This window comes from Emys orbicularis, chromosome 3, assembly GCF_028017835.1.
Source record: "Emys orbicularis isolate rEmyOrb1 chromosome 3, rEmyOrb1.hap1, whole genome shotgun sequence".
In the NCBI taxonomy this organism is placed as follows: domain Eukaryota; kingdom Metazoa; phylum Chordata; order Testudines; family Emydidae; genus Emys; species Emys orbicularis.
In genome coordinates this window covers 446266-471078 of record NC_088685.1, presented here as the reverse complement: position 1 = coordinate 471078, position 24813 = coordinate 446266, and the positions used below count along the sequence as shown (strand labels likewise).

The following is a 24813-nucleotide window of genomic DNA, read 5'->3' as shown; positions in this document are numbered from 1 at the left end:
TTGTGAGATCCTTTTGTTGCTCTTCACAGTCTGCCTGGGACTTAACTATCCTGAGTAGTTTTGTATCATCTGCAAATTTTGCCACATCACTGTTTACCGTTTTTTCCAGATCATTTATGAATATGTTGACTAGGACTGGGCCCAGTACAGATCCTTGGGGGACACTACTATTTACCTCTCTCCATTCTGAAAACACCATTTATTTCTACCCTTTGTTTCCATGAGAGAATCTTCCCATGACAGCTTACTTTGCTTATGAGCCTTTGGTGAGGGACCTTGTCAAAGGCTTTCTGAAAATCTAAATACACTATATCCACTGGATCCTCCTTGTCCACATGCTTGTTGACCCCCTCAAAGAATTCTAGTAGATTGGTGAGGCACGATTTCCCTTTGCTAAAACCATGTTGACTCTTCCCCAGCAAATCATGTGCATCTATGTGTCTCACCATCTTGATCTTTACTATAGTTTAAACCAGTTTGCCCGGTACTGAAGTCAGGCTTACCGGCCTATAATTGCCGGGATCACCTTTGGAGCCCTTTTTTAAAATTAGGATCACGTTAGCTATCCTCCAGTCATTTGGTACAGAAGCTGATTTAAATTATAGGTTACAATCTACAGTTAGGAGTTCTGCAATTTCACATTTGAGTTCCTTCAGAACTCTCGGGTGATACCATCTGGTCCTGGAGACTTATTACTGTTTAGTTTGTCCATTTGTTCCAAAACCTCCTCTAATGACACCTCAATCTGGGACAGTTCCTCAGATCTGTCACCTAAAAAGAATGGCTCCGGTTTGGGAATCTCCCTCACATCCTCAGCCGTGAAGACTGACGCAAAGAATTCATTTAGTTTTTCTGCAATGGCCTTGTCATCCTTGAGTGCTCCTTTAGCCTCTCGATCATCCAGTGGCCCCACTGGTTGTTTAGCAGGCTTCCTGCTTCTGATGTACTTACATTTTTTTTTTTGCTATTACTTTTGGAGTCTTTGGCTAGCTGTTCTTCAAATTCTTTTTTGGCCTTCCTAATTGTATTTTTACACTTCATTTGCCAGTGTTTATGCTCCTTTCTATTTTCCTCATTAGGAATTAACTTCCACTTTTTAATGGATGCCTTTTTGTAACTCACTGCTTCTCTTACTTTGTTGTTTAGCCACGGTGGCACTTCTTTGGTTCTCTTCTGTGTTGTTTAATTTGGGGCGTACAGTTAAGTTGAGGCTCTAGGATGGCGTCTTTAAAAAGTTTCCACGCAGCTTACAGGGATTTTATTTTTGGTACTGTACCTTTTAATTTCTGTTTCACTAACCTCCTCATTTTTGTGTAGTTCCCCTTTCTGAAATTAAATGCTACTGGGTTGGGCTGCTGGGGTGTTTTCCCCGCCACAGGGATGTTAAATTTAATTATATTATGGTCACTATTACCAAGCGGTCCAGCTATATTCACCTCTTGGACCAGATCCTGTGCTCCACTTAGGACTAAATCAAGACTTGTCTCTCCTCTGGTGGGTTCCAGGACCAGCTGCTCCAAGAAGCAGTCATTTCAGGTGTCAAGAAACTTTATCTCTGCATCCCGTCCTGAGGTGACATGTACCCAGTCTATATGGGGATCGCTGAAATCCCCCATTATTTTTGAGTTTTTAATTTTTATAGCCTCTCTGCAGTTCTGGGCACCACATTTCAGGAAGGATGTGGACAAATTGGAGAGAGTCCAGAGAAGAGCAACAAAAATGATTAAAGGTCTAGAAAACATGACCTAGGAGGGAAGATTGAAAAAACTGGGTTTGTTTAGTCTGGAAAAGAGAAGACTGAGAGGGGACATGATAAGAGTTTTCAAGTATGTGAAAGGTTGTTACAAGGAGGAGGGAGAAGAATTGTTTTTCTTAACCTCTGAGGACAGGACAAGAAGCAATGGGCTTAAATTGCAGCAAGGGCGGTTAAGGTTGGACATTAGGGAAAACTTCCTAGCTGTCAGGGGGGTTAAGCACTGGAATAAATTGCCTCAGGAGGTTGTGGAATCTCCATCATTGGGGAGTTTTAAAAGCAGGTTGGACAAACCCCTGTCAGGGATGGTCTAGCCTGGCCCGCGCAGCGGGGCAGAGCTGTGAGCACAGTGCCCAGGGCTGGAGCGGTACCTGCTTGGCCGCGGTCTCCAGGCACTTCTCCCACTGCTCCCGCTCCGCATACATGTCCAGGGCAGCCATGACATCCACCCCCACTAGCTGTAACAGGAGAGAGCCACGACACCCTGAGAACGCATTGAGCAGGGGAGGTGCCCCCTGGCGTGGGCGCTCAGCCCCCCACTGCTCCCCAGCATGGGCACCCAACCCCCCATCGCCCCCCAGCACGGGCACCCAACCCCCCACAGCTCCCCAGCACAGGCACCCAGGCCCCACACCTGTCCCCGGCACGGGCACCCAGCCCCCACACATCACACCATTCCCCAGCATGGGCACCCAGCCCTCCACTGCCCCCCAGCACGGGCACCCAGCCCCCACGCATCACACCGTTCCTCAGCACGGGCACCTAGCCCTCCACTGCCCCCTAGCATGGGCACCCAGCCACACACGCATCACACTGCCCTGCACATTAGCACCCAGACCCCCACACAATGCACCACCCCCAGCACAGAATGGCCCTGCCCCCTCACCCAGCCCCATGGGAGGGCCCTTTGGGTACAGAACGACCCTGGCCCCCTGCCCAGCCCCAGGCAAAAACATTCATACCGAATCCACTTTGCCCTGATGCTTTAAATACTCCTTATAGCGCTGGTCCACGTACTCCTCCGACCTGCCGGGCAGAAGGAGACTTTGTTGGCAGCCAAACCAAGGGTGCCCTATGGCCACCATGGGGAGGCGCCCAGAGTGGAGCACAGGGGCCTGGTGGGGGTCCCACTGCAGCTGCAGTGACAGGGACAAGGAGCGACCCAGCTGGGGTGCATCTGCCAGGACCTGGAGGAGGAGCAGGCCCTTGTGGCACCTGGAGGTGAGGGCAGACAGACAACCCAACCCCTGGCAGGAGGCTGCGAGGGGAGGGAGGCAGGGAGGAGGCACGGAGGTCCCTGGGGGGAAGGCAGTAGAAAACTGTGCGCAGGGACAGGACCAGAGCACTCCGGGCGGGAGGGGATGGAGACAGGCAAAAGGGGACAGGGGTAGGATTGAAAGTGCCTTAAGAGCGGTAGGGGGAAATGGGGCTGAGGGTGACTGGGGGACAGTAGGGGAGTGGGGGAAAGAGGGGAATCTGCAGGGGGCAGTGAGGGGGGACAGGACGGAGGGGAACCTGCAGGGGTCAGTGAGGGGGGAACAGGACGGAGGGGAACCTGCAGGGGGCAGTGAGGGGGGGACAGGACGGAGGGGAACCTGCAGGGGTCAGTGAGGGGGGAACAGGACAGAGGGGAACCTGCAGGGGGCAGTGGGGGGGGGACAGGACGGAGGGGAACCTGCAGGGGGGCAGTGGGGAGGACCAGGCCTGAGGGTTACCTGGGGTCGAGCTCCTTGGCCACACGTTTTGCCTTGTTCCATTCCTCACCCTCAATGAAGGCATCAATGGCTTCTCGGATGAGGTCCAGGTTGAGGTAGAGCTCAGCTGCCTGCAGAAGCGGAGCAGGGTCATGCTTGGGCATTGTCACCTGGAGCTCCAAGGCCAGAGGCCATCTGCGCCCACTTGTATGGAGCCCACACCATGGGGCCAGAGCCCTGACTGCAGCCCCCGGGCAATGCTGCATTTAGCCCAGGTCCTGTCTGCCCACACAGGCCAATGCCAGAGGTTTCAAGGGGAGTGAATTTTGTATCATTTGCAAATTTGGCCACCTCACTGTTCCATTGTGAAGACTGGCCACTAATTCCTACTCTTTGTTTCCTATCTTGTAACCAGTTACTGACCCATGAGAGGACTTTCCCTCTTATCCCATGACTCCTTACTTTGCTCAAGAGCCTTTGGTGGGGGACCTTGTCACAGGCTTTCTGAAAATCCAAGCACACTATGGTGATTGGCTCACCCAATATTTCATACTCCTAGCCTCAGGACACTCGCCCCCCCGGTCGACATGCAGAGACTGCACTGCCTCCAGCCCTCCCTCCTCACTTCCCCCGCTGTTGTGCAGAGGCCTGGACCCGAAGGCGTCCAATTCTAGCTGATACATAAAGCTGTGTATACAAGTCAGCAAAGATCAAAGACAGAGTGGACTGGTCCCACCAAAGGAGCTCCTGATCCCTCCCAAGGACTGTGCTGAGATGGCGTCTGAGAAGCAAAGGAGAATGGAATCTGAAATCAATGGACCCAAACTGGGGTGTGGGAAATGAGACGTAATTGGTGGACAGAAGGAGGGGACGCGTCATTCCACCCCAGACCCTTTGGGCCTCCTTATATGGAGACGAGGTGGGAAATCAGGACTCCACGACTCTTGGCAAGTTGTTCCAGTAGTTAATGACTCTCACTGCTAAACATTCACACCTTATTGCCAGTCTGAATTCTAGCTTCAGCTTCCAGCCATGGGCGCGTTAGCCCTGTCTCTGCTAGACTGAAGAGCATGTTATTAAATGTTTGTTCCCCATGCAGGTACCCACAGACTGTAACCAAGTCACCCCTTCACCGTTCATCCCACTGACATTAACACCTCCCTCCCTTCAGCACTGCGCTGACAGCAGCAGCCCGTACCGCACTGTACTTTTTCACGGCCACCAGCTGGGGTCCCACCAGCCGCGTCACCTCCACACTCCGGGGCTGGCCCAAGAATTTAATGGCCAGCTCAGCTGCCTGCAGGACAAAAGGCATCAGCAGTGCAAGGGATGGGAGCTGTCAGAGAGTAGGGGCCCTTTGGGGAGAGCCAGGCCCCGGCCCTGAGACTGGGGGGAGGGGCCTGTGGGGGAGAGCCGAGCCCTGGTCCTGAGACTGGGGGGAGGGGCCTGTTGGGGAGAGCCGAGCCCTGGCCCTGAGACTGGGGGGAGGGACCCCGTTGGGGAGAGCTGGGCCCCAGCCCCGAGATTGGGGGAAGGGGCCCCGTTGAGGAGAGCTGGGCCCCAGCCCCGAGATTGGGGGAAGGGGCCCCGTTGGGGCAAGCCAGGCCCCGGCCCTGAGATTGGGGGGAGGGGCCTGTTGGGGAGAGCTGGGCCCCGACCCTGAGACTGCGGGGAGGGGCCCCATCGCGGACAATCCAACCCTGGCCCTGGCGGTTGTTTGGGGCACAGCCATCAATGGGTCACTGGTGCCCAGCTCATCTCTCGGGTCTCAGTCAGCCTGAAGCCCCCAGAGACGTGTGGGGGTTGGGCATGGTGTCTCTTTGGGGTGGGGGAACCAGTGTATGGTGGGGCCCCTGGGGTACCAGAGGAGGGGCGGGGGCTCAGGACTTACCTTCAGCCAGCACTTCTCCACCAGCAGGCTGTTACTGGGATCCTGTACCTTCAGGTAGCAGTCCACAGCCCTGGCGTATTCCCCAGCCTGCTCCCACTGCCGGGCCTGCTCCAGCATGCCCTCCACGCCTCTGCCAGGACCAACACAGGAGGTGAGCCCGTGCTGGGCATGGGGAGATGGTGCAGGGATCCTGGCAGGGCCAGGCCCGGGCATGAGCCCTGCACACAGGGAGAGGCAGGTGCAGGGATGGAGAGAGGTTCGGCTGGTGCTGTCTCCTGCCCCCGCCCAGTGCTCAGGGAGGCAGCATGCAACGGGCTCTGGGGCCCCGCTGCAGGGAACTCAGCCAAGCACTGGACGTCCCTGCACCAGCTCAGCCCAGCGCCCCCAGGTGAACAGCCTTGGCCTACCTGGTCCCTTTCTTGGCAGCCTCCTTGTCATACTCCTCCTGCAGCACCTCCAGCCGGCTGGGGACGTACTCCTTACAGGTCCGCAGGGCGTCGCTCCACATGCCGGCCTCCTGCACCAAACACACCAGGGCCAGAGTGGGGAGGGTCTTTGCTCAGCCTACTGGGCTCCCAGCACCCCAGGGCTGATCCAGCCCCGCCCCAGGGCCCCTGATCCAGCCCCTCACCCTCTCACTGCTACTACCATGGAGGGGACACCACAGCCACTCCTGAACCCCCCCACTCCCTCACAGCTACACCTGGGGAGGGACAGGGGAGGTGGGGATGATGATGGCGGGTTCCCCGCTCAGACACTGAGCTCTCGGGGGGATGATGGGGGGGTTCCCCGCCCAGACACTGAGCTCTCGGGGGATGATGGCGGGTTCCCTGCCCAGACACTGAGCTCTGTGGGGTGAAGTGACATCGCCACTGGCCGCACCCACCTTGTAATATTTCACGGCCAGCTCTGGCCGCTGGGCCCGCAGGAGGAAGGCCTCTGCTTTCTGGAATTCCTTCTGCTCAAAGGCGAAGCGAGCCTGTCCCACGAGCACGTCGGCCACGCTGTCCGGGTCGTGGGCCTCAGCCACGCGCTGGGCAGCGTCCCAGTTCTGGTTGTGGACAAACCTGGGGAGCCAAGGAGACATGCCAGCCTGGGTCCAGCACATTGGGGTGGGGGAGGGAGCATGAGATCGACTGGAGAGAAGAGCTGTCAGGCTGGGGTCAGGCACGGGAGCAAGGCCCCCTGGCCTGGAACCTGGATTCAGTCAGCAGGGGGCACTCACATTAGCACCGCTTCCTTGGGCTTCCCAGCTTTAATGAACTCAGCCTCGGCCTCTTCGAACTTGCCCTAGGACAGAGGAGAGCAATCTGCTTAGGCACCGTGGCCTCCCGCTCCTCACCCCAGCCAGGAGGAGCAAGGGCTTCACAGAGCCGGCTTACACGCTCCGGGCCTCCAGGCTGCAGCCACGCCACTTCCCTGGGGAGGCGGAAGAACCTGCCTGGTGCAGGCCCCCGGGTGAGCGCTCTGCAGTCTGGGCACAGTGCAGGGCGTGGGGTCGTACCTCGTCCTCCAGGAACATGGCGTACTTCAAGTGGATCTCAGGTGTCTTCTGCTTCAGCGAGAGCCGGGCCAGTTCGAACGCAAAGTCAAAGACGCTGTGACGAGAGGAAAGGGATGGGGGTGAGCCGAGCTAGGTCCTGGATGTGCCCCATGTGGAGCGGACGGGTGGGGGAGGGCTGGTGCTGGCAGGCAGAACCCAAGGCGAGGTGGGAGGCTTGTGAGGGGAGAGCTGAGGCTGGGACCCCGCACAGGAGATGGCTGTGGTGACTGATGGTTCAGGCAGTGAGAGAGGACAGGGCAAGTGCTGATGCTGTGACAGGAGGCTGCCCCAGTGGGTGGCAGCTTGTGGTGCTGCTGGTGACTTGGCCCCTGACCCCCACCCCTGCAGATGGAAGCTCTGCAAAGCCTCACCTCCCTCAAGCCAAGATGGGAAAAGCTCCTTCCCAGCCCCCCAGGGATGGGAGGTGGGCAGCGGTCCACACAGCAGCTCCTCCTCGGTCCCTGTGGGATGCAGATGGAGCCTCCATCCCGGGGCTGTAGCTGCTGTGAGTGAAGGATATTCCCCAGGCCGGGCTTTGCTCTCCCTGTGCCAGGAGGCGAGCTCCTAGCCTCAGGACACTCACCCATTATCTGCTGCATGGTCGATAGCCATTTCCAGAAGCCCAAACTTATTGAGGAGTTTCACGGCAGCTTCCCCTCCGAGGCTCTTTGCCCACAGATAGGCCACATGCTTGTAGGAATTCGCCCCCCCGTGGGCCTTGGCTACCTGTCCAAAGCAAACAGAGCTGAGTCTCCCAGGGGGCTCCTTGCTGGAGTAAGTCCGTCCCCAACTCAGACCCTTCCCCAAGTTACAGCCTCCCTACGGCCCGGTGAGGAGGAGGCAAGGACCTGCAGGGGACAGAGTGCAGAGACCTCCCTTCCTCCTCAGCATTGCTCACCCAAGAGGGCAGCAGACGTGGATCCCAGCATGCAATGCTCCATCCTGACCCAAGCACGAGGCACTGCGGCTAGACACATACGGGGACCTGCTGGTGCCATGCCCTGTCCTCTCTGTTAAAGAGCTGCTGTTACCCTGTACGCTTCCTCCCACATGTCATTCACTCTGTACATGTTCACTGTGACCTTCCAGTCCTTGGCCTCCAGGTAGTGGTACTCAGCCTCCTGCCAGCGGCCCTCAGTCGCCAGCTCCTGTGACAGGAGACGGTGTGTTAGCGAGTGTCCCGAGCCCTCCCCGCTGGGATGACAGATCCTTGCCCGCACCCCGAGAGCTTTACCTTCCCCAGATGCAGGTGTGTGTCACTCAGCAAGTCCTTGTGGTACTTTGCTACCAGGCGAATCATCTCATCATACATCTTACACTTTTTATACATGGTGATAGCCAGATCAGGTTCCTCCACTGTGATGTACAGCCTGAGAACACAAGCATGGAAATGCTGAGACTGCTGCTGGGCCAGGCCCAGGACACAGGTGCGGCAGGCGCAGATTCTGCCGCTGGGCCGGGCCCAAGAACCCATCTGCTCCCAGGCCACCTGGAGCAGAGCATGGGCTGAATATTCACCAGACAGGAAATGGTGCACGGCATGTCGTGTTGATGAAAGGTGTGGGACTGAGTGCTGTGGAGATGGACGGCACCATGTAACCTACCCACACGGGCGATGTCCCTACCACTCTGCCTCAGCTCTCCCCTGCAGGGACCCTCCTGGGCTCTGGGGCCCAGTCATGTCTTGGCCTCCCTGCTGAGGCTGCCAGCAGCCCCAGGGATTGATGACGGCTTGGTGATGTGGACCCCAGCTCACTTCGTTTAGACCACTAAAAAGCTTGTGTCACTGCTACCCTGGGATCGATTGGACCTGGTGATTTACATGGGAATGGCCCAGTATCCCATTCCCTACCACCCCCTCAGCAGTCCTGTCCGGGGGCTGACCAGAGCCAGTGCCCATAGAGGAGAAAGGCCTTGTATGGCATTCCCAATCCCCCATCCAGTCAGTCCACTCAAGCTGGGATAAGATAGGAGCTGGCACTCACTGGAGGGAAAAGGCCCCGATCACCCTCCTGAGCCAGCCACTGGATCTGGTCCAGCTCCGCTCTGCCATGTGCAAACAGATGCTCCACCCCTAGGAATCCTGCCTGGCGTCTCAGCTGGAGGCTGCCAGTGGCTTGGCGCTGCCCTGCAGAATTCCCCACTGGGTCGGTGAACTTCTGGCCTGTCAGGCTCCCCCTGCTCGTTTCTTAGAACAGAAATCTCAGTCCCAGTTCCTCTCCTTTTGCGGGAAGGCTGCGTGGATGGTGGGAGAGCAGGCGCCAGAGATCAAACCCCACACTCGCTGAGGGGAGAGCTTTAGCTAGAACAAGCACTTGGGAGAGAAGAGCCAGTGTCCCTTCAGAAGGGCTGAGGAAGGTCTCGTCATTCTCTGCTCCTCCAAGGAGCCCTCCTCAGAACCAGGGGAGAGAGGGTGGGGCATTGCTCACTGGTCCCAGAGCGGGAAAGGAGACTTGTTTTGCGGGGAAAACCCAGAAAAATCCCACTGGCTGCTGCAGTTAAGAAAAATGGAAGAGAGAAATCTGGAAAAGTAACTGCAGCGCTGGGGCCCATGGCAAGGCCAGTGCATTCTGCCCCCGCACAGGGACCAGTCCCTTCTCCTTGCCCTGGGGAGACATGCTGCATGGCCTCCTAGGGCCCCCCCAGAAACAGTGGGGCTCAGAGCCGGCAGGGAATGGTTACAGGTGGCACACAGGGGAACACCCAGTCCAAAGTCTGTAATGGGAGCACATGGCTGGGGAGAAGTTAGGACAGGGCAGCCTGGCAGGGTTGCCTGGGGCTACAGAGGCATGTGAGATGGCTCAAGGGCCACGTGGCTGAGCGGTGACATGTGACCTGCAAGGGGTTTCTCTTCCCCACCCTCAGCCTGGAACTCCCCTCCAGTCCCAGGAAAGCGCCTTTGTCCTCCCAGCATAAACCAACCTCACAGCAAGACTCCTAGGGCACATTCTTGGCAGCTTGGCTGGGGACTGGACTCTGGAGAGACTCAGCCCTGCCCTGCTCCAAGTCCCCCGGGCCGCTACCGAGGCCTAGCCCCCCACCCATGGTGTCCAGGCAGACACTCACCGCTCTGCTTCTTTGTATTTGCCCTGCTTCTCCATCTCTTGAGCCTGGGTGATATAGAGCACGGACACATCTTCCTGCCTCATGCATTTGGTCGCCAGCTGCAGGGAGACACGAAACAGGTTCCAGCCCCCTACCCAGCAACCGCAGCATAAAGGGGATAATGAGAATTTGGGGAGAGACTCCCAATCCCCTCACAGATCTGCTCCGGCTCCCTGCTGAGCTAGCCAGGCAGGCCACGGCATACAAACCCAGCCATTCCCCCCAGGAATACCAGCTGGGTGTGTGGTGGGCTCAGCTCTGAAGCCCTAGGCACTGATTCCAGGCACTCACTGAGCACGGCTCTGGGGACAGACACTGACCCCTTTCCCCCCGGGATGCAGATGCTGCATTCACAGCAGACTGTGGGCGCTTGGCCATGCAGCTCAGAGAGAGCAGGGCTGAGCCTGGGGGGTGCCCAGTCCTTGAGAGAAGTGCTGTTATTCAGGCCAGAGCCGGAAGTGGAGGGAGACACAAACAGGGCACAGGGAGCAGTGGCCTACCCCGTTCTGTGGCTGGGAGCTCGCAGCGACCCTTTGGGAACTGAGCACTGCCTGCAGGCTGCTGAGCCCAGGGCACCAGGAGACATTTACTGCTTTGGAAGGTGGGGAGCAGGGCCCGAGAGACTCAGCCGCTCTTAGCCTCTATCCCTACCTTGTGTGCCTGCTCCCAGAGCCCCGCCTGCGTGTACATGTCAATCGCATCCTTGGGCCGATCTCCTTTGATGTACAGCTCCTCTGCAATCTGTGGGGAAGAGGACAGCAGGTGAGCCGTCTCTGGCCGTTGTGGGGCTGGGAGATGCTGGGAGCCGGCGTCTCACCTGGTACTCCTGCAAGGCTGCGTAGTGCTGGGCGATCCTGGGGTAGTACTTGACTGCTACCCTTTTCTCTTGTGAATCCAGGATGTAAATGGCCTTCTTCCACTGCCGGGCCCCCAGGGCTGCCTCAATGGCCTTGACGGAGCACCTAGTGCCGGAAGGGGCAGAGATGCTTAGCAGGCCAGGGAGATCAGATCCGGCTGAGCTCTGCTCACCCTAGGGACAGGCAGCGAGACTGGGAACTGGGTGAGGAGACAGTGAAGCAGCCTCCCTGCTCGGGTCACCTGCATGCGTGTCTGCACAGGGCACAGGGCACAGGGGAGCACGGAGGGTCAGGGAGAACAGCTGGCAAGGAGGGGAAGGTGTCACCAGGCCTGGCACGTGGAGGAGAGAAAGTCCACCAGCACCTTAGAGAAACGGCCTAGACCAGGCTCTGGGCACCTCCCGCAGATCACGAGGGAAGGGCTGTTTAGGCTCCGAGCCTAGACTCCAGTTTCCCCATCATAAAACCACCATACACTGTGGCACAAGAGGGTACAATCAGCGTCCCAAGCTGGGAGAGCAGAGGGCTCTGGGCACTGGCAGAGCTGGGTGTGTGTGAGTGAGGGAGCCTAGGGCTGAGATAGCAGAGGGCTCTGGGCACCAGCAGAGCTGGGTGTGAGGGAGGGAGCCCAGGGCTGGGAGAGCAGAGGGCTCTGGGCACTGGCAGAGCTGGGTGTGAGGGAGGGAGCCCAGGGCTGGGAGAGCAGGGGCCTGTGGGTCTGGCCTGTGGGGCTCCGGAGGGGAGGGCTGGTCTGCTCAGCACCAGCCCCATGGCAGTGGGGTTCAGCCAGCCCACTAGTGTAAGGAGACTCACCCAAGTGCATTGCTTTCTGAGCTGCGCAACTACCGTGGGAATGCTCCAGCCTGGCCTTACCTGGCTTCAATGTAATGGTTAATGGCAGCATCCAGCTGCTTCTGCTGCACCAGGTGATCTCCCCAGGCCTCTTCCAGCTTCAGCACCTCGGCCGGGAATGCCACGCGAGCCAGCTCCACAGCTGCCAGGGGAGAGGAACACGTCACACCAGCCACCAGCCGGGGGGAGGAGGCTGAGCTGGCAGCACTGAACAGGCCCTGGCAGGCGTGGGGCTGATTCGAGTAGCGCCTGGCCTTTTGCTGGCTGATAAGCCCGGGAGGAACCTGCGCTGGGGCCAGGGGTGGCTACAGGAGATGGGAACTCAGGACCGGAAGGGATGGCCTGGGGCAGCCTCAGCAGGCAATCCTGTTCCTCAGCTCATGGAGCTGCAGCTCAGAACTAGAGCAGCAATGACATGCAGCCACGTTCTCTGGGGCAGCCACTCGTGCGGCATCAGGACAGGGCATCCCCCCCTGCATCCCAGCAAGAGGCGGTGGGGGTGCTCACACCAAGGAAGGGGGACGGGGACCACGGTACCTTTCAGGAAGGCGCAGCCCTTGCGGTAACACTCCAGAGCCTTCTGGGGGTTCCTGATCGTCTCAAACAGGTCTCCAGCCTAACACACACACACAGGCTGTCAGACAGGCTGCAGAGCCGCTGGCCCACCTGCCATGTCACACCAGGCCGGGGGCCGGTACCAGAGCCCCCCGTCCCCCGCCGCTGCCCCAGCCATGCACCCCGCCAGGGCCAGAGCCCCCAGGCCAGAGCCCCCCGTCCCCCGCCGCTGCCCCAGCCATGCACCCCGCCAGGGCCAGAGCCCCCAGGCCAGAGCCCCCCGTCCCCCGCCGCTGCCCCAGCCATGCACCCCGCCAGGGCCAGAGCCCCCAGGCCAGAGCCCCCAGTCCCCCGCCGCTGCCCCAGCCATGCACCCCGCCAGGGCCAGAGCCCCCAGGCCCACCCCACAAGCCATACACCCTGCCAGCCCCAGGGCCGGAGCCCCCAGGCCAGAGCCCCCAGGCCCACCCCACAAGCCATACACCCTGCCAGCCCCAGGGCCAGAGCCCCCAGGCCCACCCCACAAGCCATGCACCCTGCCAGCCCCAGGGCCAGAGCCCCCCAGGCCAGAGCCCCCAGTCCCCCACCGCTGCCCCAGCCATGCACCCCGCCAGGGCCAGAGCCCCCAGGCCAGAGCCCCCCGTCCCCCGCCGCTGCCCCAGCCATGCACCCCGCCAGGGCCAGAGCCCCCAGGCCAGAGCCCCCAGTCCCCCGCCGCTGCCCCAGCCATGCACCCCGCCAGGGCCAGAGCCCCCAGGCCAGAGCCCCCCGTCCCCCGCCGCTGCCCCAGCCATGCACCCCGCCAGGGCCAGAGCCCCCAGGCCCACCCCACAAGCCATGCACCCTGCCAGGTACAGAGCCCCCAGGCCAGAGCCCCCAGTCCCCCGCCGCTGCCCCAGCCATGCACCCCGCCAGGGCCAGAGCCCCCAGGCCAGAGCCCCCAGTCCCCCGCCGCTGCCCCAGCCATGCACCCCGCCAGGGCCAGAGCCCCCAGGCCCACCCCACAAGCCATGCACCCTGCCAGCCCCAGGGCCAGTCCCAGGCCAGAGCCCCCAGGCCCACCCCACAAGCCATGCACCCTGCCAGCCCCAGGGCTGGGGTCCTGGAGCCGTCACCCTGCACTCCACCAAGCCGGGGCTGGTCCTAGAGCTGCCAAGCAGCTGCCTGTTTGTTTCCTGTGGCGATGCCAGCAGGTACCATGAAGAGCTGCTTGGAAGTTCCCAGCAACTCCAGGGACGGGGGCTCCTGGCCCAAGCCCTCTATCTCTAGGGCGCAGGGAGCTGGCGCCACAGCTCTGTGCAAGTGAGGCTCCAACTCTCCTGGGGTGGGGACTGAGGGGAGTGTGGGGGTAAGGCTGTTACTCTGTGAGAGTGCGGGCCATGTATGAGAGATGGTGGAGAGGGGCGAGGCACTGACCTGGGGGGTTAGAGAAGGGGGAGGCTCTGACCCTGGGGGAGGGGCGAGGCACTGACCTGGGGGGTTGGGGGAGGGGGAGGCTTTGACCCTGGGGGAGGGGATTGGGGGAGGGGCGAGGCACTGACCTGGGAGGTTGGGGGAGGGGCGAGGCTCTGACCCTGGGGGAGGGGGGAGGCGCTGACCTAGGGGGTTGGGGGAGGGGGAGGCGCTGACCTGGGGGGTTGGGGGAGGGGGAGGCACTGACCCTGGGGGAGGGGGTTGGGGGAGGGGCGAGGCACTGACCTGGGGTGTTGGGGGAGGGGCGAGGCTCTGACCCTGGGGGTTGGGGGAGGGGGAGGTGCTGACCTGGGGGGTTGGAGGAGGCTCTCACCTGCTCGTACAGCTCCCCTTTGATCAGCGCGGTGGTGATGCGGTTGATGACATCCCCATTGGCCAGGAGCTGGTCCCGAGCCATGGCCAGCCGAGCGGCTCGGGCCGGCAGTCCGGCCCTCAGGTACAGGCCCACAGCGGCCAGGTGCTCCCCTTGGCTCTCCTGCACCTCCCCAGCCTTCTCCTCCTGCTGCGTGTCCAACAGCCACTGGTAATAGCCCCGGCGCAGCGTGTCCAGCGCCGGGTGCCCCTGGGGCAGGCGGGGGGCAGCATCTGTCAGCACAGTTCCCACCCTCCTGCAGGCTTCTCCCCGTGCCAGGCACAGACGCCGGCCAGAGCCCCCCTAAACCGTTACAGGCCCCCACGTTCCCCTCCACTCTGCCCCAGTGTCCCCCGAGCTCCCCTCCCCCTCTTCTCCGCCCCACAGCGCCCCCTGAGCTCCCCTCCCCTCTGCTCTGCCCCACAGTGTCCCCTGAGCTTCCCTCCCCTCCCCTCCACCCCACAGCACCCCCTGAGCTCCCCTCCCCCTCCACTCAGCCCCACAGCACCCCCTGAGCTCCCCTCCCCCTCCGCTCAGCCCCACAGCGCCCCCTGAGCTCCCCTCCCCCTCCGCTCAGCCCCACAGCACCCCCTGAGCTTCCCTTCCCCTCTGCTCTGCCCCACAGTGTCCCCTGAGCTTCCCTCCCATCTGCTCCACCCCACAGCGCCCCGAGCTCCCCTCCCCTCTGCCCCACAGCACCCCCTGAACTACCTTTCCCTCCCCTCCGCCCCACAGCACCCCCTGAGCTCCCCTCCCCCTCCACTCAGCCCCACAGCACCCCCTGAGCTCCCCTCCCCCTCCACTCAGTCCCACAGCGCCCCCTGAGCTCCCCTCCCCCTCCACTCAGCCCCACAGCACCCCCTGAACTACCTTTCCCTCCCCTCCACCCCACAGCACCCCCTGAGCTCCCCTCCCCCTCCGCTCAGCCCACAGCGCCCCCTGAGCTCCCCTCCCCCTCCGCTCAGCCCTACAGCGCCCCCTGAGCTCCCCTCCCCCTCCGCTCAGCCCCACAGCGCCCCCTGAGCTCCCCTCCCCTCTGCTCCACCCCACAGCGCCCCGAGCTCCCCTCCCCTCTGCCCCACAGCACCCCCTGAACTACCTTTCCCTCCCCTCCGCCCCACAGCGCCCCCTGAGCTCCCCTCCCCCTCCACTCAGCCCCACATGCCTCCCTTCCCCAGCCTTGTGTCCCCCCATGAGCCCCTCTCCGTTCCATTCCCCAGCTGCACAGCCCAGCAGGATGTGCTGCCTTCCACAGCACCCAGGCCCGCTGCAGACCCGTGTACCTTCCCAGCCTGCCTGATAACAGCCTCCTCCCCCAGCTGTCAGCCGCAGGACTCCTCCTTCCTCGCCCCCTGTCCCTGGCGTCACAGCCAAGCCCCTCATTCACCCCCTGCCCTGTTCCTCCATTCCCTTCTGCAGCTCTGCGCACACTGGAGTGATAACAGCCCCCCCACACCTTCTTTACCACAGAGGCCTTGCCCAGGTTGGGAGCCCCCAGGCACCTCCCCACTAAGCCACCTGGCGCTGAACTGGCTCATCCGAGTCCAACTGGGAGCCTCCCAGGCAGGTGCAGGCTCCCCATGACAGAACCCACACTCAGACGTTATCCCCCAGCGGCAGATGGAGCACCCCGGCGGGGCCCAGTCCACGGGCAAGGGAGGGCAAAGCGCAGTATACACCGTACCTTGGCCTCTGCCACCACAATGCACTCGTCCCACATGTGCAGCTCCTGGTACATTTCCATGGCCTCCTCCACCGCGTTCTGGGCACAGAGAGCAGAGCGTTACTATGGGGCGGGCTTCCCTCTCTGCTGACTCGTCAGCCTGAGCCTGGGGAACACCCTGCCACATGGGGTTAGCTCCCAAAACGAGGCCAGGCTGGGCACTTCAGCCAATGAGTCCGGAATGCTGGGCAGCAGGGTAAACCTCACAGCCAATAAATGAGCCCCCCGCACCTCAGGGAAACCTCGCTCCCACTGAGAAGAGCTGTGAGAACGATTAAAGGGTTAGAAACCTGCCTCACAGTGACAGACTCCAGGAGCTCAAGGTGAAGGGGTGACTTGATCACACTCTCTAAATACCTACATGGGGAACAAATATTTAACAACGGGCTCTTCGGTCTACCAGAGAAAGGTCTAACACAATCCAGTGGCTGGAAGTTAAAGCTAGACAAATTCAGACTGGAAATAAGGTGCAAATTTTTAACAGTGAGAGTATTTAACCACAGGAACAATTTACTAAGGGCCGTGGTGGATTCTCCATCATTGGCAATGTTTAAATCAAGACTGGATGTTTTCCTAAAAGCTCGGCTCTAGGAATTATTCTGGGGAAGTTCCACGGCCTGTGTTCTACAGGAGGTCAGACTAGATGATCACAATGGTCCCTTCTCTAGAGCCCCACCGCACTGCAGGGCAAACCTCACAGCCAGTTGTGGAGAGGTTATACAGTTCCTGGTCCCGAGGATCACCAGACAGGACCAGGATGTGGTGCAGTGGGGAGCTTAAGAAATGTAGGAAGGAAGGGAAGGGAGTTCTCTAGACGCTGCTTAAAGCTTGGCACTCTGTGCTTATGTCCTCACACCACAGGGTGTCAGCAGCGGGAAATCCCTCTCTCTCAGGGGTAAAGGAAAGACTCCCACAGCAGCAGAGTGGTGAGGGAGTGGGAACAGTGGAAAGCCAGGGAGCAGAGCTGTGAAAGCTGCAGCAGGAAGGGTGCAGAGTCCTCTCAGCGCAGCAACAGGGCCCATAGCACAGATGACTGCTAGAGAATTTTGATTTTGGAAACTCAGGCAGCAGCCTTGCTGGATCCGTAGGTCTGAGTGATTCCGGGTGGCTTATGATTTACAGAGAAAGCACAAGAACAGCAGGTACATGCCCTGATATTTGCCATGAGTGATGCTGCTGTTGTGTGCCATACCCATCCGGCTGAGGAAAAGCAAGAAGACTCCAAAGCTGTGACAGAGTGGAATTTTCTGTAATATTTTTGTGACTGATGTGCATGGCAGTGACTCCCTGGCCTAGGGACTGCTGCCCCGTGGGGGCAGAAGGGGTAAAAAGCTGCTCTGGGGCAGAGCCAGAGACATGAGATCTTGTGTCAGGTAACTGTCTGGGATGGGAGGCTGACACCAACCCACATCAATGGAGGATCCTGAGAGAGCCCTAAAGACTGAACAACTGACACCTATCCACAGGAAACTCCAAGGCCTGTACCTGCCGTGAGATCTGAACTTTGTGTTGTCAAGATTTATGGGTCCCCCATTTGAGCCTTTGTCTACTTGCTCGCTGCTGCATCCATTAATGAAAGTGCCATTTTGGGTTGCCGTTACCGCAGCCAGAAGAGTAGGAGAGCCGCGTGCCCCAGTGCTGGCCTAGTCTGTAGAACTGAGGTGCAGTCTGACCTACTGAATCAAAAGGGCTAGAGGCCATATGCCCCAAGGAAGCTCAACTTCATGCTGTTGTGACCAGGTGAGCTTTCGTCTCTGTAACAATTGATCGAATTGCCAAAACTATAACAGGGTTCAGAAAAGAATTAGATAAGTTCATGGAGGATAGATCCATCAATGGCTATTAACCAATATGCTCAGGACGCAACTCCATGCTCTGTGTCCCTAGCCTCTGACTGTCAGAAGCTGGGAGTGGATGACAGGGGATGGATCACTCGATATTTGCCCTGTTCTGTTCATTCCCTCTGAAGCATCTGGCACTGGCCACTGTCAAAAGACAGGACACTGGGCTAGATGGACCATTGGTCTGACCCAGTCTGGCCATTCTTATGGATTGTCTGAACCCTCAGGTCTGGCTTCAGACAAATCCAGTACAGCCCTTATACACTCTATCCGCTGGACGGGGGAAAGGAGAAATTTTCTGCATTGACTAGCAGTCCCAGAGCACTGAATGTTGACTGGAGCAGGAATACACAACAATACCTGCAGTCTGGATCACAAGCCAGTCATCTAGGTAGGGGTAAACTTGGATTCCCGATCTTCTCAGGAAGCCAGCTACTACTGACATAGCTTTGGTAAGAGCCCTGGGAGTTGCTGACAGGCCAAATGGTAGTACAGCGAACTGCTGATGATTTTGATTGACCACATATCTGAGGTACTTCCTATGAACTTGGTTGACTGCCACATGGAAGTAGGCAACTTTTAAGTCGAGGTCGGCACACCAGTCCCTAGATCCAGGGCAGGAATAACAGAAGCTAGGGTGACCATGAGAGACTTTATCTTTTTTAAGAATTTGTTGAGTTGATTCAGGTTTAAAACTGGACTGAGACTGCCCCCCTTTGCTTTTGGGATTAGGAAATAACAGAAATAAAATCCCTTCCCTCTTGGACAGTGTAGAACCTCTTCTCTGGCCCCTGACCGAAGGAGAGATTGCACCTCCTGGAGAAGGAGCTCCTCCTAGGTGTGATCCCTGCAGAGGGATATAGGCGGGGAGGAAGAGGCAGAAACAAACTGAAGGGTATATCCCACTTCCACAATGCTCACGACCCACTGGTTGAAGTAATTTGGGAGCAAGCACTGAGGAAGTGGGACAGATGGTTTGCAAATGAGGGGGAAATAGGGTCTGGAGAGATGGAGACTGGCCCTGCATCCTCGACTGGCCCATCAAAATGACGGCTGGGCAGTTCCCAGGTGTCTTGAAGGGTCCAGAGCTGGAGCCGAAGCAACAGGAGGGGGAGGCCTGCACTTCTAACCCCTGCACTTCTTTTCTGACAGGTCCTGGCAAGGGAGGTGGATGGAAAACCAGTGGATCTGGTGAAGTCAATAGCGCTTGCTGACCAGGCAGGCGTGTACAAGCCCATGGAGCTTGTAGTCCACTTCGTCTGAGAACAGAGAAGGACCCTCAAACGGCAAGTCCTGAATAGTATTCTGGACTTCACAGGGGAGACCAGAAGCCTGTAACCCTGAGGATCTCGGCATGGCAACAATGGATGCCATGGTTCTAGCTGCTGAGTCTGCCACGACCAGACCAGCCGGCAGCCATGTTCTCAGTACTAGTCTGCCCCTGTTCACCAGGGAGAAGAACTTCTGCCTGGCATTCTCAGGACGCAGTTCTGAGAACTTCTCCATGGAGCCCCATAAATTTAAATCATAGAATCATAGAACTGTAGGACTGGAAGGGACCTCGAGAGTCATCTAGTCCCGTTCCCTGCCCTCAAGGCACGACTAAGTATTATCTAGACCATCCCTGACAGGCGTTTGTCATAAGGCCCCAGCAGAGCCTACTGGTTGGCAATTCAAAGCTTCAATCCTCTAGTTGAATAAATGTTCCTGCCAAACAAGTCCCATCTCTTTGAATCCTTTGATTTGGGGGGTGACAGCCTGATGCCCCATCGCTCTCTCTCATTAGCAGCTGTAACAACTAAGGACCCTGGAGATGGGTGGGAGTAAAGTTATTCAAAGCCGTGGGAGGGCACATAGTGCTTCTGCTCTGCTCTCTTTGAGGTGGGAGGCAATGAAGATGGGGTCTGCTATAGCATCTTTACAGACGCCAATACTGCCTCAGTCCCAACCTAGAGGGACTTGCCATTGATCACAGATTCATAGATTCTAGGACTGGAAGGGACCTCGAGAGGTCATCGAGTCCAGTCCCCTGCCCTCATGGCAGGACCAAATACTGTCTAGACCATCCCTGATAGACATTTATCTAACCTACTCTTAAATATCTCCAGAGATGGAGATTCCACAACCTCCTTAGGCAGTTTATTCCAGTGTTTAACCACCCTGACAGTTAGGAACTTTTTCCTAATGTCCAACCTAAAACTCCCTTGCTGCAGTTTAAGCCCATTGCTTCTTGTTCTATCCTCAGAGGCTAAGGTGAACAAGTTTTCTCTCTCCTCCTTATGACACCCTTTTAGATACCTGAAAACTGCTATCATGTCCCCTCTCAGTCTTCTCTTTTCCAAACTAAACAAACCCAATTCTTTCAGCCTTCCTTCATACGTCATGTTCTCAAGACCTTTAATCATTCTTGTTGCTCTTCTCTGGACCCTTTCCAATTTCTCCACATCTTTTTTGAAATGCGGTGCCCAGAACTGGACACAATACTCCAGCTGAGGCCTAACCAGTGCAGAGTACAGCGGAAGAATGACTTCTCGTGTCTTGCTCACAACACACCTGTTAATGCATCCCAGAATCACATTTGCTTTTTTTGCAACAGCATCACACTGTTGACTCATATTTAGCTTGTGGTCCACTATAATCCCTAGATCCCTTTCTGCCGTACTCCTTCCTAGACAGTCTCTTCCCATTCTGTATGTGTGAAACTGATTTTTCCTTCCTAAGTGGAGCACTTTGCATTTGTCTTTGTTAAACTTCATCCTATTTACCTCAGACCATTTCTCCAATTTGTCCAGATCATTTTGAATTATGACCCTCTCCTCCAAAGCAGTTGCAATCCCTCCCAGTTTGGTATCATCTGCAAACTTAATAAGCGTACTTTTTATGCCAATATCTAAGTCGTTAATGTAGATATTGAACAGAGCCGGTCCCAAAACAGACCCCTGCGGAACCCCACTTGTTATGCCTTTCCAGCAGGATTGGGAACCATTAATAACTACTCTCTGAGTATGGTTATCCAGCCAGTTATGCACCCACCTTATAGTAGCCCCATCTAAATTGTATTTGCCTAGTTTATCGATAAGAATATCATGCGAGACCGTATCAAATGCCTTACTAAAGTGTAGGCATACCACATCCACAGCTTCTCTCTTATCCACAAGACTCGTTATCCTATCAAAGAAAGCTATCAGATTGGTTTGACATGATTTGTTCTTTACAAATCCATGCTGGCTATTCCCTATCACCTTACCACCTTCCAAGTGTTTGCAGATGATTTCCTTATTTACTTGCTCCATTATCTTCCCTGGCACAGAAGTTAAACTAACTGGTCTGTAGTTTCCTGGGTTGTTTTTATTTCCCTTTTTATAGATGGGCACTATATTTGCCCTTTTCCAGTCTTCTGGAATCTCTCTTGTCTCCCATGATTTTCCAAAGATAATAGCTAGAGCCTCAGATACCTCCTCTATTAGCTCCTTGAGTATTCTAGGATGCATTTCATCAGGCCCTGGTGACTTGCAGGCATCTAACTTTTCTAAGTGATTTTTAACTTGTTCTTTTTTTATTTTATCTGCTAAACCTACCCCCTTCCCATTAGCATTCACTATGTTAGGCATTCCTTCAGACTTCTCGGTGAAGACCGAAACAAAGAAGTCATTAAGCATTTCTGCCATTTCCAAGTTTCCTGTTACTGTTTCTCCCTCTTCACTGAGCAGTGGGCCTACCCTGTCCTTGGTCTTCCTCTTGCTTCTAATATATTGATCAAACGTCAATCAGATGAGATGAGGACTCCCTGACCTCCTCGACCTGCAGCCACCCTCCCTCACAATTCCTGATAAGCTTTAAAATCATCACGAGGGGTGAAGTTGCCTCTGAGGAGGAGGAAGCCAAGACTGGACGTGGTTGAATTTCTTCCACAGGCTGTTCCTCTGCTTTCACCGCCTCGTCTGAGCCCAGTACTGGACGTGGGATGGGGCAGCTCGGTGCAAGGACTCCCCTACCGAGATGAGGGCACTCAGCAGGCACGGCAAGGGGAGGATCTAGAAGTTGGGGGGAAAACCCAGGGGTTCCAACAAGGCCACCGAGACAGGCCTGGTCTCCAGGGACCTCCTGGCCACGTTTCCATAGTAATGCCCACGGTGGGGCTGCGCTGGTGGGTGCAGAGGGAGGAGAGAGCAGGGATCTGCGGGATATGCTTCAGCATTGTGAGATACGAGAGCCCATCTCTGCGTCCCGCAGGGAAGCTTCCCTTCCCTCTGACCATGGAGGGGCTGGTCCAGTGGGTGTTGGGGGCTGGCCCCGAGAACCTGGGCACAGCGTTGCCATCATTGCTGGCTTCCCCACAGATGATACCGATGGGCTGCCTGTCCAGGAAGCAGGCAGCTGGCATGGTAACACAAGTGGCACTGCGGGTGTTGGTGCCAGGCGGGGCAACGGGGCCCAGGGATCTGACTCCTGCATGGCCAGCGACACACAGAAGCAGAGCAAATTCCTTGCCGCTGTGAACACTTCCAGGGCAGTCGGCACTGAGAGCGTGTCTGCCATTGCAGTGCTGCTGAAGTTGATGGTGTTACTTCTGGCACCGCACTCAACAGTGCCCTCTCCGGCACCGAAGCCAACTGTGCCGGCGTAGGCACTGATTTGGAGGAGAAGCGCTTAGATTTCATATGCACTCTATACCACTCCCTCTTGCCCCTCTTACCAGACTTGCAAGGTGGAGATCTTCCCCTGGTTGGTTCCTCTTTGGAAGACTTATATTTCTTCCTCAGCACAGGTGAAGGAGATCGCTGCCGGGACTCCAGCAACATTGGAGGTGAGCTTTTCACTGGAGCGGTAGCCCTTGGCACTGAGTTGGACCAGGACGGCTCCAACAGTGGTCTGAATGCTGCCTCCATCAGCAGGAATTTCAGCCTAGCCTCCCTATCCTTTTCATTCTAGGCTTCAATTCCCGGCAAATCTGGCATTGGTCTTTCACCCGTGCTTTGCCCAGGCACTTAAGACAACTACTGTGCAGGTCGCTCACCAGCATAGGCTTTGAGCAAGAAGCACTTGGCTTGAAGCCCAGCAACTGGGGCATGCCTTGGTGCCGGCAGCAGAACACTGAAATGGAGAAAAACAACAAAATCAACCCTCCCCCCCCCGTTTTTTTAACCAAACAACTAAAACTTACTAACTATAACAACTACTAAACCACAACGATACTACCTACACAGCAGAGAGAAAGCTGTTCTGCCAACGAACAGGGATTCCAGCAACTGCCACGGGCAGTAAGAAGAAAAATTGGAAAGAGTCCAGCGAAGGGTAACAAAAATGATTAAGGGGCTGGAACACATGACTTATGAGGAGAGGCTGAGGGAACTGGGATTGTTTAGTCTGCAGAAGAGAAGAATGAGGGGGGATTTGATAGCTGCTTTCAACTACCTGAAGAGAGGTTCCAAAGAGGATGGAGACTGTTCTCAGTGGTGGCAGATGACAGAACAAGGAGTAATGGTCTCAAGTTGCAGTGGGGGAGGTCTAGGTTGGATATTAGGAAACACTATTTCACTAGGAGGGTGGTGAAGCACTGGAATGGGTTACCTAGGGAGGTGGTGGAATCTCCTTCCTTAGAGGTTTTTAAGGTCAGGCTTGACAAAGCCCTGGCTGGGATGATTTAGTTGGGGATTGGTCCTGCTTTGAGCAGGGGGTTGGACTAGATGACCTCCTGAGGTCCCTTCCAACCCTGATATTCTATGATTCTATGATTAAGGAACTACGAGTGGGCTAGCGGCAGCTCTGCCCTTCAGACCTGACTGCAGTGGCATGCAGCAGCAGAGGGTGCTCGAGCCGCCCAATGGGTACTGCTGAGGGAAAGAGCTTCCAGCGGCCATGTGCTGGGAGCACAGACACTGAGAGTGGAAAGCACATGTGCAATCTCTCGAAGAAGAGAGTCCAAGGGCAACAGGGGCAGCCTCAGCAGTGCATCCTCATGGCCCAATTCCCCAGCAGCAAGTGTCCTCATGGCCCAATTCCACAGTGCTAGATTTGAAAGGGCGGAAGTTGGTGCCGAGGGAGAAGAACCTTCAGCTAGAGACACAGAAGCCGAAGAATTGCAAGAGGCAGCGACAGCATTAACTGAATTTGGAGAAGCAGAGGAGCAAGAGGTTCCATAGAGGGGTATGTGTGGAGAGACCATGAGAAGCCAATTCCCCAGGGAACCTATGTACCAACTTGTGGCCCCAGTTTAAGGAAGGGGGGATATAGATGCCTACCTCAGTGCCTTTGAGAATGCTCGTGATGTAAACCAGTTTGAATCTGCAGACCAGCTCCGCTGTCTCACCCCGTTAGTCAATCTTAAAGTGGCAGAGGTGTATAGCCAGATGGACAGAGTGAATACTGGGGACTATGAACAGATCCAAAAGGCTCTACTCCTTAAGTCTGACTGGAAACCTGCGGCTTATAGGGAAAGGTTTCAGGGTGTATAAATGACTCAGGATGTGATGTATACGATAGCTACCACACTGATAGGAGGAGATGTCCACAAATGAGGTAAAGGTGCAGGTGTTGCTACGTCGGAACATTTATATGGCCTAGTTGGTTTAGAGGAACTCGATGAGATATGTCCCCACAAGCTTAAATGTGATTAGTGGAGAGGAAGCCTGAGGATCTGCATAGTGCAGGCCAATTGGCGGCAGAAGTTGTGGTCAGTAGGCACAGGTATGAAAAGACAATAGGTCCAGAGGGGATGGGCCTAAGCATGGGTCATAGAATCAGAGAATTTAAAGCCAGAAGCAATCACTAGATTATCTAGTTTGATCTCCTGTATATCACAGGTCACCAACACCACCCAGCAAAGGCACACTAAACCCAACAACCGAAATGAGACCACAGTATTACAGCCCACAGGAGACTAGACAATCATAGAATCGTAGGACTGGAAGGGACCTCAAGAGGTCTTCTAGTCCAGTCCCCTGCACTCAAAGCAGGGGTTCTCAAACTTCATTGCACTGTGACCCCTTTCTGACAACAAAAATTACTACATGACCCCAGGAGGGGGGACCGAAGTCTGAGCCCGCCCAAGCCCTGCTGCCTTGGATGGGGGGGGCAAAGCCCAAGGGCTTCAGCCCTAGGCAGGGGGCCTGTAACCTGAGCCCTACCGCCTAGCACTGAAGCCCTCAGGCTTTGGCTTTGACCTCGGGCGGTG

General features: G+C 57.0%; 1 protein-coding gene across 2 annotated transcripts in view; it reads right to left on the bottom strand.

Moving 5' to 3' along the window:
• Positions 1 to 24813, bottom strand: part of IFT172 (intraflagellar transport 172) — a 98356-nt gene that overhangs the window by 16534 nt on the left and 57009 nt on the right. For both annotated transcript variants that reach the window (XM_065400807.1, XM_065400808.1), the window contains exons 21-39: positions 15760 to 15837; positions 14037 to 14285; positions 12233 to 12311; positions 11717 to 11837; positions 10804 to 10948; positions 10638 to 10727; positions 9948 to 10045; positions 8116 to 8251; positions 7913 to 8029; positions 7465 to 7607; positions 6843 to 6936; positions 6564 to 6628; positions 6225 to 6405; positions 5746 to 5855; positions 5339 to 5468; positions 4646 to 4744; positions 3469 to 3578; positions 2716 to 2779; positions 2125 to 2211 (exon numbers count right to left, since the gene is read on the bottom strand). In XM_065400807.1, the coding sequence (XP_065256879.1) occupies positions 2125 to 2211; positions 2716 to 2779; positions 3469 to 3578; positions 4646 to 4744; positions 5339 to 5468; positions 5746 to 5855; positions 6225 to 6405; positions 6564 to 6628; positions 6843 to 6936; positions 7465 to 7607; positions 7913 to 8029; positions 8116 to 8251; positions 9948 to 10045; positions 10638 to 10727; positions 10804 to 10948; positions 11717 to 11837; positions 12233 to 12311; positions 14037 to 14285; positions 15760 to 15837 (2196 nt within the window). The remainder of the gene's footprint in view (positions 1 to 2124; positions 2212 to 2715; positions 2780 to 3468; positions 3579 to 4645; positions 4745 to 5338; positions 5469 to 5745; positions 5856 to 6224; positions 6406 to 6563; positions 6629 to 6842; positions 6937 to 7464; positions 7608 to 7912; positions 8030 to 8115; positions 8252 to 9947; positions 10046 to 10637; positions 10728 to 10803; positions 10949 to 11716; positions 11838 to 12232; positions 12312 to 14036; positions 14286 to 15759; positions 15838 to 24813) is intronic.